At 40.6% G+C, this 11714-nt stretch overlaps 1 protein-coding gene across 1 annotated transcript; it reads left to right on the top strand.

Moving 5' to 3' along the window:
* Positions 1–499: 499 nt before the first annotated feature.
* LOC139326413 (uncharacterized) lies at positions 500–10857 on the top strand. The gene is made up of 4 exons (XM_070956493.1): positions 500–570; positions 1030–1167; positions 7970–8055; positions 8629–10857. The coding sequence occupies exons 2-4, from the start codon at positions 1095–1097 to the stop codon at positions 9100–9102; spliced, it is 633 nt and encodes a 210-aa protein (XP_070812594.1). The 5' UTR covers positions 500–570; positions 1030–1094; the 3' UTR covers positions 9103–10857.
* Positions 10858–11714: the final 857 nt, after the last annotated feature.

Here is an 11714-nt window from a genome sequence, read left to right as displayed (position 1 = left end):
AGATGGGCAACAAATAAATAAATAAATTAAATTTAAATAAGTACGTAAGTAAATAAGATAATAAACAAATAAACAACAAATTGAGAGTTTGAAAAGAAAATAGTCCTGGTTAGTTTAGTTCTCCAGGTGTACTTAAAACCTATCATTCCAGTTCAGATTGCTTCCATACTATACCTATTGTCTGTCTGTCTGTCTGTCTGTCTGTCTGTCTGTCAGTCAGTCAGTCAGTCAGTCAGTCAGTCAGTCAGTCAGTCAGTCAGTCAGTCAGTCTGTCGGTTTGTCGGTCTGTCTGTATCTATCTCCACTTGGACTGGTGGGTTTTCATTTATTTATTTATTTTCTGGCCTGTTCTTTTTCTTGTTTTTTGCTGGGGTTTATTTTTTTCTTTTTTTTTTACTTTATGTTCCCTATCTTGAAGTTCCGTCTGCTTCTTCTTATCTCCTCTCACAGCAAAATGATCGCTCAAAGCTGCTTCTAATGTTAGCTGGAGAGAAAAAAGCTGGTATTGTAGCAGGATGGCAACAGCTTTCCATGCTGTTGACTTCTTCTGCTCCTTCCTTTCAGAGCAAGGTGAGCATCCATTTATTTTTTTAAATCATTATTATTGTTGTTGTTGTTGTTGTTGTTGTTATTATTCATTAAAGGAAAGGCTTCAGTCCTAATTTGTGACATATACACTACTTTTCATCCTGATATATCTATGGATATAGAGGGCTATGGATATTTCAAGAGGGATAGTCTTGTCCATGCATCTGTTAACAAGGGCTGTAGTCCATGAAATCTTTTGTTGTAATAAATGTGTTAATATGTCACACGATTCTTTATTGTCAAAGGAAATGGAAAAGAGAATGAAACAAAATTATCACGCTTTGTAGTCCTTGAAATCAGAACTGGAAACATGCTCTTCTACTGGATTATGAATTTGTAATGCAATAACTACTGAAAATATGAATATTCTGCAAATACTGTAATAAATGACACAACTTTGTATATTTTTTAATTTTTAAATATGTATTTGTGGGTGAACAGCCTTACAACCTTCAACTCCACTCTTGAAGTGACAGAAGTATAGATCAAGGCTAAGCTGTATCTCAATGATAATGAGGAAGGGAAAGAAAAAGGATCCCGGACAAATTCCTTGGACATGGAAGCAACCTTTGCCGTTAGGTAGGTATCAATAATTTTAGAAGAATAGTTGTACAGATGGATTCATTTCTGCAGAGGCTCTTTCTTTTCTGTAGATAGAGGAGCTGTTTCAATCTGATCTTTAAAACTGCAACACATTCAGCAGAAGGAATTCTGGCAGTGCTTGTAATATGCAATTGAAAAGAATTGTGGAAGAGCTTGTGCCACCCATAAATGTAAATGTAAATATGAAAAGAAACAAAGATTGTGCAGGAGTTTGCTTATGATCTTTATGTGAATATATCTTAATACAGGAAGTCCTCAACTTACGACCACAGTTGGTATATGATTTTGGTTGCTAAGCAATGCCGTCATTAAGAGAGTCATCATGTGACCAGACCCAATGTTACTGCACTCATCAAGGGAATCATATAGTTGTTAAGCGAATCACACATTCATTAAGCAAATCTGGCTTCCCCAATTGATTTTGATTGTCAAAAGCTGATTGAGAAACACACAAATCACTATCATAGGACCAGAAAACATTGCAACCATTGTAAATGCCAAGCCAGTTGCCAAGTGCCTGATTTGTGACCTAGCAGTAATGCAAAGGCCATAACTTTGAGCACAGGTCATAAATCATTTTTTTTCCCAAGGCCATCAGAACATCCAGCCATTGTTATACAAACAGTCGTAAGTCAAGGGCAACCTCAAATTCAAATTCAAACCCTTATTGTCATAGTACAATATGTGTACAATGAGATTGGCTGAGCCTCCCTTCGGGAAACCCCACCCCCCACAACCAGTGGTGAAATCCAGCAGGTTCTGACAGGTTCTGGAGAACCGATAGCGGAAATTTTGAGCAGTTCATAGAACCGGTAGCGGAAATTTTGAGTAGTTCAGAGAACCAGCAAATACCACTGATCCCAGAGTGGGGTGTGAATGGGGATTTTGCAGTATCCTTCCCCTGCCAAGCCTGCCAAGCCACAGCCACAGAACCAGTAGTAAAAAAAATTGGATTTTACCACTGCCCCCAACACAATACAACTCACAGTGAAAGACAAAAATCCCCTAGCCCAGTGAATCCTACTAACAAACAAACACTCAGTCCTGTTGTACCATGTGAACTTATTGCACATTGCGCTGGCCCTGCAAGTCAATTGTACTATGTTGTTGTAAAGTTATTTTTCATTCAAGAGTCTGACAGCCCACAAATAAAAACTGTTCTTCAGCCTGTTTGTGCGGCTGCCTATGCTTCTATATCTCCTTCCCGATGGTAGGAGAATAAAGAAGTGCTGACCAGGATGAGAGTCATCCCTGAGGATTTTCTTCACTCTTCTAAGGCAGCGAGCCCTAGCAATCTCATCTAATGGTATCAGGGGACAGCCCACGATGTATTATGCTGTGCTCACCACGTGGTGGGTTCCTCCAGGTTCCTCCCGGTTCTGCCGAGCCGGGTAGTGGTGAAGATAAGACATCTCCGAACTGGTTCTGCCCCCCAAGCCCCTGCCCCCATGTTATTCTTACCTTTTATTTGGCCCCACTCCCAATCTATTGCTGCTTACTGAGTCCCAGCTGATCGGCTAGAAGGAAAAAAACTGTTTAAATTCTTGCCGGGGCTTCAAAGGGCCACCCTACAGCTGATCAGTGATAAAAGGCAGTGTGGTGGTAGACCAGTGCCTCCAAAAACAAATGGATAGACCAGTACAGCTCTGCAAGCAGTTAAAAGCCTGGTAGACCAGTACCTCTGCTAAATCCTAAAGAATTGTCACATGACCATCAAGCCACGCCCACAAAATAAGACACACCCACAGAACCGGTAGTAAAAAAATTTAGAACCCACCCCTGCTCATCACCCTCTGTAATGTCTTTCTATCCACGGCTGTCAAACCAGCATATCATACTGTAATGCAATGAGTGAGGAGGCTTTCTATTGTGGACCGGTAGCATTGAAATCTCTGTGCTAATGGGAATTTGCCTTTGCATCTCAGAAGACACCCAAAGTCAATGGAGGAAGTTGGTTTTCTCAATTGTTTTTCAGAGCTATGCTACAATCCATTTTTGCTGGTTAAAAAAACTATTTATCAGTCGAATGCATGCACAGTCTTCCCCTCTGCATGCACTTTGTTACTCTGTTGGATTTTTTTTCCTCAGTCCATCTATTAGCACAAAGATGGATTGCTTTGCTCTCCTCTGCAGATCCAGGGGCACCGAAGAAGAAAAAAAAATCCTAAAATGAGCAAAGTGAAGACGCATAATGGGAAGCAAAGATCAGCTCCCATGGAACCAGCTGCTTTTGTTGCCGGTAGGAAGAACCATATGCTGATGGACTGCGATGTGTCATCACAGCTGGACACAACTTGAAAATCAGATGTTTGACAAATTTAGTGTAAAACTTTAGCCAACACATTCTGGCAGGCCCAGAAACAATTTTTGGTTGATAACCTATGTGACTCAGAATGTTAGGACCCCTGTTGTGTCCATGGTATGACTTGTAAAAGAAAAAAATCTGGGCTGTCACCAGGCAAACCCTTTCTGGGTTACAGGCATGAGTCATTTATGTGAAAAGAACACAGAAGGGGATCGCCGAGTGCTTTGCTGCCAAATGCTGGCTGGTTATGGCCGTGGCATAAGAATAGATCTTTTACTGCCAGGGCATTGTGCCTGCCTGCCTCATCAAAGCTGCTCACTGAGGTTATATTGGGGGTGTAGAGACTTTTACTTCATCAGTGAGACTTGCCCTAGCTTCCCTTGGCAGCTCTAGCACTCTAAAACTGCATAGGAGGATCCAGTGGTGGGATTCAATTTTTTTAACAACCGGTTCTGTGGGCGTGGCTTAGTTGGGGTGTGGCTAGCTGGTCATGTGATGGGGTGGGCGTGGCTAGCTGGTCATGTGATGGGGTGGGCGTGGCTAGCTGGTCATGTGACCGGGTGGGCGTGGCTATCTGCATAGGGACTACAGAGGGCTGAAAAAAGTCATTTCTGACTGGTCCTCGCACTTTTGACCGGTCCTCGCACTTATGACCATCCTCACATTTATGCCCATTGCGGCATTCTTAACAACCGTGTCACTCATTTCACAACTGCTTCTCTTCACCATGGTGACAAGATAGGGCAAAAACGTAAAATGTGAGGACAGTCGTAAGTTCGAGGACTGGTCAAAAGTGTGAGGACCAGTCAAAAATAACTTTTTCAGCCCTCTGAGTAGTCCATATGCACAAAAGGACTACCCAGAGGGCTGAAAAAAGTGATTTCTGACAGGTCCTCGCACTTTTGACCGGTCTTCGCACTTATGACTGGTCATCATTTATGCCCATTGTAGCATTCTTAACAACCGTGTCACTCATTTCACAACTGCTTCTCTTCACCATGGTGACAAGATAGGGCAAAAATGTAAAATGTGAGGACAGTCGTAAGTTTGAGGACTGGTCAAAAGTGCGAGGACCAGTCAGAAATAATTTTTTCAGCCCTCTGAGTAGTCCATATGCATAAAAGGATACAGCAATAGAGAGGGATGAAGGAAGGGAAGGGAAATTAGAGTAGGAGGGAGGGTAAGAGAGGGAGGAAGAGAGGAGGAGAAGGAGAAAGGAAGAGGAAGTAGGGAGGAGAAGAAGAGGGTGGGGGGAAGAGAAAGTAAGAAGGAAAGAAAAGAGAGAGGTGGTAGGTTTGAGGAGAAAGATTGCTGTACAATAAAAAAAGATGAAAGGGAAGAAAGCCAACCCCAAACAAATATAAAGATATTAAGATAAAGAATGAATTGTTAAACTTTAAAGAATAAAAGAGAACAAATATGAATAAATAACAATAATTAGAAACACACATACAAACATACAATGTATTTTCTTTGAACAGAGTATTTGGCCGGTTCACAAATTTAAACAGTGTTTAGTCATTTCAATTAAATTTACAATTTCTATATTTCCTTTTTGCCATATTTATTCCTCATCTATTTTTGTAAAAAACCAATATTACCCTTCATCTTCATCTCTAATCTTAATCAAATTCAATTTTTCCCTTCTATTCTATATTATACCCCTTCCCATTGTCATCTATTTTTATATCTGGTTAATTATGTAATATTACAGTTTAATATAAATTCAACATTTTAATATAACTCAATTAGTTATATAACTACCTTTTTTGTATATTAATCAATATGAACATGAATATTCCAATTATTTCCATGCAATCCAATTTCTTACAAATCAATTAATTATATTTACCAATAATAATAAACCAAATAATTTCCTCCATATATTCCTCAAAACCACAACTTAACCATTTCTGCTTTCAACACAATATACAATTAATAGCATCTCAATTATTACAATTCCCTAGTTAAATAGAGCTTTTTTTCTTTTGTGTTTTAAAATCTTGAACTCTCCTCTTTTGCCCTAAATTTCCCATTTCCCACCTACCTTTTTTGGTGAGCAAAAAGAAAAGAAATCTGCCTGTCTAATTTCCCAACGTTGCAACAACAGCAAAGCCAATAGCCTGCTTTACTTTCTGTTTCGTTTTTCAGCGTAGCTAGGGGGAAAAAATCAGCACTCTTTGCAAGCAAGCAGCAGAGCCCTGAGCAAAGCAGCTGAGAGCAAATCAGCTGAGAGTCGGGAGCCGATCTAAGCAAGGGCTAATTAGCCTATGCTGAAGCTCCGCGGGCCAATAAAATTACAAAAAACCACCAAACCCTTTGTTAAATTGCTGGCTCGCCCGCCCCTCGCCCACCACTATTTATAAATAGCAATAAATAGTGGTGCGGAGGGGTGGGGCAAGGGGCGGGCGAGCCAGCAATTTAACAAAGGGTTCGACCGAACCCCCTAGAACTGGCAGAATCCCACCACTGGGAGGATCCAGGGATGAAATCCAGCAGGTTCTGACAGGTTCTGGAGAACCAGTAGCGGAAATTTTGAGTAGTTCACAGAACTGGCAAATACCACCTCTGGCTGGTCCCAGAGTAGGGTGGGAATGGAGATTTTGCAATATACTTCCCCTGCCATGCCCACCAAGCCACGCCCATCAAGCCACACCATGCCCTCCAAGCCACGCCCATAGAACCGATAGTAAAAAAATTTGGATTTTACCACTGGGAATCCAGAGTAGATTTGAGGAGCATGGGGAGGTATAAGTAGGGAAAGAACAGCTGATTCATCAGGTCTCTTGTTTGCTGGAAAGTGGATACAGCTAGATGCAATTTTGAAAGACCGTGGTCACCATAGTGGAGTAATCTTTGGCCTTGTATTGCCTTAAGACTCCCCATGTGGTAGCAGTGCTAAGGAGCCTGATGAAGGACTCCAGCACCAACCAAGAATGCAAATTTTTATTTCAGCTCAAACACTATAGTTAGCCTTTAGATAGCATATCCTAAACAAGTAGTGGGTTGGGAAATGACAACTTTTAATTTAATGTCACTTTTATTTATATGTACATTTGATTCAGTAATGGAATTCAATTTTATTTACTACCGGTTCTATGGGTGTGGCTTGGTGGGTGTGGTGGGCAGGGCTTGGCTTGGTGGGCGGGGCTTGGTGGGAGGGACAGAGGAAGGATAATGAAAAATCTCCATTCCCACCCCACTCCTGGGGGAAGGATATTGCAAAATCTCCATTCCCACCCTACTCTGGGGCCAGCCAGAGGTGGCATTTGCCGGTTCTCCGAACTACTCAAAATTTCCGCTACTGGTTCTCCAGAACCTGTCAGAACCTGCTGGATTTCACCTCTGATTTGATTAAATAATAGGGCCTTACAAAGTGTTTGGGAAAAAAATGCTCAGTGAAGCATTCTTCCTTGAATCATTAAAGCGGCTGCTTCAACCCCAGTGTCTGCCTATTCTTTCACATATATTCTTATAGAGCTTCTTCTCTAGTTGTCCCAACAAAATCACTGTTTATACAAAAACAGATAGGTGGAGACAGCCTTTGAAGCATGCACTCCAGTGGTGGGTTTCAATTTTTTTTACTACCGGTTCTGTGGGCATGGCTTGGTGGGTGTGGCATGGCTTGGTGGGAGTGGCTTGGTCGGCATGGCAGGGGAAGGATACTGTAAAATCTCCATTCCCTCCCCAATCCAGGGGAAGGATACTGCAAAATCCCCATTTCCTCCCGATCAGCTGGGACTTGGGAGGCAGAGAATAGATGGGGGCGAGGCCAGTCAGAATTTTTACTACCGGTTCTCTGAACTACTCAAAATTTCCACTACCAGTTCTCCAGAACTGGTCAGAACCTGCTGAAACCCACCTCTGATGCACACCACTTTCTGGAGAATGCCATTGCTCTAACATTAAGAAAAGACTGCTTCACTTGGGCCCAAATTGATCCTTATACAGGCTTTACACAGTTCCAATAGAAGAGAGTAAGTGTAGCTCAAGTTTAAAGAGTGGAGTCCTTGGTGCTCGCTTGAGCTTGGTTGTTTACATGCAGAAGTTTCATTACTTGGCTAGCTAACATCATGTGACATTATAATCAGTACCCTGTGCCCAAGTGCCCAATGGCCAAGTGCCCTAATATTATTACCAAGTTGGGTAATGAAATGTCTCAAAACATCCAAGTTCAGAGAACACCAAAGACTCCAGAACTGTACACAATCCTATTAAATAATGGTTCTTCTCCAGTCATATTTTTATGCATTTTATCCGGTCATGTTTTATGCATTTTCTTTTTGGTCACATTAAAAAATATATATAGTAACAAATTTTGGAAGCCACATGTGCCTGTGAGGTATATCTAAACTTTATATCCTGGTTTGCATTTTATGATTCATTGTATAATCCCCCACAAATATGCATTCAATTAATCAAGTAACCCTACACATTATTAACCCTACACATTGATCTTTCTTCTTTGCACAGATTTGTTCCAAGCATCTCAGTCAGCCGTGGAGCTCAAGAACGCCAAAAAAGAAAAACTTGTGCCAAGTATTGTAATTCCTGTAACAGTAAGGCCAATTATTTTATTAAAGATATCCTTTTAGACTACTTTAAAAAATAAGGCAGGCCTTCTTCTCCAGATCATTTTTTTAGTAGTCATGTGGTGATAGAGTCATTTTCCATTTTTCATTCGAATGCTGAAACCCAGCAATGCTTAGAGGTTACAGAGAAAAGGGAATTGTTTGAACTCCTAACCTCCTGATGTTGGAACATTTTCATTCAGAATAGCAAATCATAAACAATTTTTTGTTTATGAACCAAATGTATGTATGAAAAAACCTTACAGTAATTCGCTTCCTCTGTCAAGGTGCTTCCCCTCTGGAGATTTCAACTGTTCCCATCCTGATAATATACAGAAAGTTTCTTAGGACTTTGGATATGATCGGAATCAAGTCCCTGTGAAACTTTTACTGCCTGACATGAATAGCTAAAATTCTTATAAATTAGTGATTTCTTCTTTTTAAAGTAATGACTCACCCAGAATCTTTTGGCGGCATTTAAATTGTTTTTACGTATAAATAAATAACTTGAAACAAAAATTGCAAATACTTCCAGCCATCTCTGCATGTTTTGATTTTCAGGAGCCTTCAAAGAAATGGAGAAAGTTTCCTTACTCTCCCCAGTGGGCAAGTATATTAGATGTGGCTCAGAAAATCTTGGATGAAGAAGACAAAATGAAAAAGAAACAGGGGAATAAAGCAAAAGGAAAACAATCCCAGTCAAATAAGAACTTCAGGAAGGAAGGTATAGAAACTGAAGAAAAACGGATGCCTGAATTTTGCGATCTACACGGTATAAAATTAACAACGATACAACCTTTGTTAGAGAAATTACCATCTCCAAAGCTCTCATATTTACGGGCAGAGAAAGAGATCTTAACAGCTAAAGAAATAGAAGATATTATTCAGGAAATTGTGACCCTCAGGGCCAGAGAGAGGCTTTCTGAAGAAGCTATGGCTAAAGAAGGAGACAAAGAGAAGCTCTTTTCCGAAGACATCTCTTCTATCAATGCCCCAAGCCCATGCTATCACTGGAACTGGAGGTGGCCACTTTAAAAATGGCTGCTCGGAATGAATGCATGGAATCAAACATCTGCATTACTGCCTTCAGCGCACCATTCCATAACCTATCATTGTGCTGAAAAGTTTTTGTTACTGTTTTGTTGCTATTGCTGCTCCTGCTGCTTTCCATTCACAGCTTCTGCGGGCAAGTTCTTTAATCTATATACTACTAAAACACTTGTGTCTGTCTGACTGTTTGCCACTTTCAACTGGGCAAAATAGTATGTCATACTGTAGGGCAACAATTTTTGAACCAAGATACCTCAAATGGGCTAACATATCAAGTTGCAGGACCATTACATCTGTGAGAATGACATTTGAGGAAGTTGTGGCCACTGATATAGGAGGCCACTGTCACATGTTTATTATTTTCAATGCTCCCTGCCAGCTTTCCATAAGGTCTTTGTTATGGGAAGCTGACAAGGAGGGTCCGCAGTGGGGAAACCATCAGGGAAGGTTGCAAGCTGGTCAAGTAATTTGCTCTCACTTCTGCTATCTCCCCAACTCCACTGCACTGATGTCACACTAGGCCACTTGCACACACACCTATATTCTTCCTGAACCATGTCACTCTCCTGCTCACCCTCCCTGACCTGTGTGATACTTGTTGCCCATCCCTGTGAATCCTACACACCCTTCCTAATTTATGCCACATCTTTGCATATTATCTCTGACTCATGGGGTGCCTCTTGCTCACCTGTGTGCTTCCATGTGCATCCTTCCTGATCTGTGCCACACCGTTGCAAATGGGTGCAAGTCAGGGAGAGTGCAAAGCAGCGCAGAAGGTACATGAGAGGCACTGGAGGGAAGTCAACAAGAGTATGCTGGGGTGCATGGAGGTGTACAAGAGGTTCCTCATGGGTCATGGAGTAAGCACAAGAGTACAGTACAAGTTGGGGACAATGAGCATGTGTATGTGAGGATACTGGGGGGGGGCAGAATTGGATGAAGGAGGCACAAAAGGGTCTGGAAGGGTGCACCGGATGCAAGAATGTTAAGGAAATATATGTGAAATGATGTTCAACAATGCACAGGTTGCTTAGTGTGCATTAAGTATGCAAAAAGATGCCAAAATAAATGCTTCGTTGGATGCCTGCCCTGTCATGTAAACTGCAGGATGGCTGGACTGTGTTTAAGCAACTTTTGGATCCAATCGAATCAAGCAGGGCTGGTTGTTCAGATGACATTCTCAGATGAGACTGGTACACAGTTTTTATAACAAGCAAACCATTTATTACTTATGTATTAATTTATCCTGCATTTACTACAAAAAACCCAAGGCAGAATATATACTGTAGTAATTTCCTTTCCACCCACCATGGGATTTATTGGAAATAGAATTCATATGTAAAGAAACCATAAACCCCTTAAATCTTTTCAAAATCTAACAAGACCACAGGCTTAAGGTTTGCTTTACAAATTGGTTTTACTTAAAGTTTGCTTTGCAAATAAGTTTTAATCCTGTCGCTAGGAAGTATGACATTCTTGTCCAAAATGTTCTGCTGACTAAAATTACTGGATAACCAGAACTGAGTTGTAAAGGTTTTTAAGAAGAGAACAGGAATGGTAGTAGGAAAGAGAACATTGTCTCCTATCCCCTATTTTCTATATTCTCTTATTAAGCCCTGTGGAATTCAAAGAATATTAAGATTCAGTAAAGGGCATGCACATGGGATGTAACAGTAACTAGACTTCTGATGACTTGCTGAGAATCAACTCCTTAATGGAGGAAATTCCCTAATAGCAGGAATGAGGAATGAGGAATTCTGCCAAAAGTAAAACCTCTCCTATGAAGCCATGGATTGCCAAATGGCTAAATTATTAAAAAATAAATAAATAAAGTTGGCATGCATGTTTATTCGACTGAAATAAGATCCCCGTCTCTATTCTAATCTCAGTGTTACCCGCTCAGCCTCAAGAACTTGAGTTGGCACATGAATATGTAGCTCTTATTAAAGAAGAGATCACTTTAGGATTTTTCAGAAGAATAGTCTTCTGCAATAACCTGAAATCATCTAGTAGCTTATTTCATGCTTTTTGTTTTTTAATTTTTCAAGAAAGACAGAGTATAGCAATAGTTTCCAAAGCTACAATTCAGATGTTTGCAATTGGATTGTCCAAAGAGATTTGAAACAAGATATTTGAGACAAGAGTTTTAAAACAAAGAAAAAAAGAAGAGTGTTTTTATACAAACTAGAGACTTCGTTGCACTAACAAAGAACGATTCCAAAAATGAATATGAGCAAGAGCAAGAAATACTAAAAACAAAAGGGGTGAGAAACCCAGAGTTGTAATAACACAGGAAGCAAATATTTGTCCTAGCTTTAGTCTTTATAGGAAAAGGTATATAAATATTAGCAAGCACACGTATCAATTTTTACTCCGCATATAGATGCTTCTACTATGTGTGCACAAGACCCATTGAAGCAAAAGACTACAAATAGATCAAAGTCCTCTCAAGGCCTTATGAATGGGAGAAAGGCAGGGGTGGGTTTTACTTACCTTTATTACCGTTTCGCATCGTGCCCATGCATGCTCGTGCTCTTTGCTCGCGTGTGCATGTGCTCTTCTGCACATGTGCAGATCATTTATGATGACGTCTGGGT

This window comes from Pituophis catenifer, unplaced genomic scaffold, assembly GCF_029215685.1.
Source record: "Pituophis catenifer annectens isolate HBS135680 unplaced genomic scaffold, rPitCat1.0.hap2 SCAF_1, whole genome shotgun sequence".
In the NCBI taxonomy this organism is placed as follows: domain Eukaryota; kingdom Metazoa; phylum Chordata; class Lepidosauria; order Squamata; family Colubridae; genus Pituophis; species Pituophis catenifer.
Note: the sequence above shows the minus strand (reverse complement) of the source record. Positions and strands in the feature narration are given on the sequence as shown.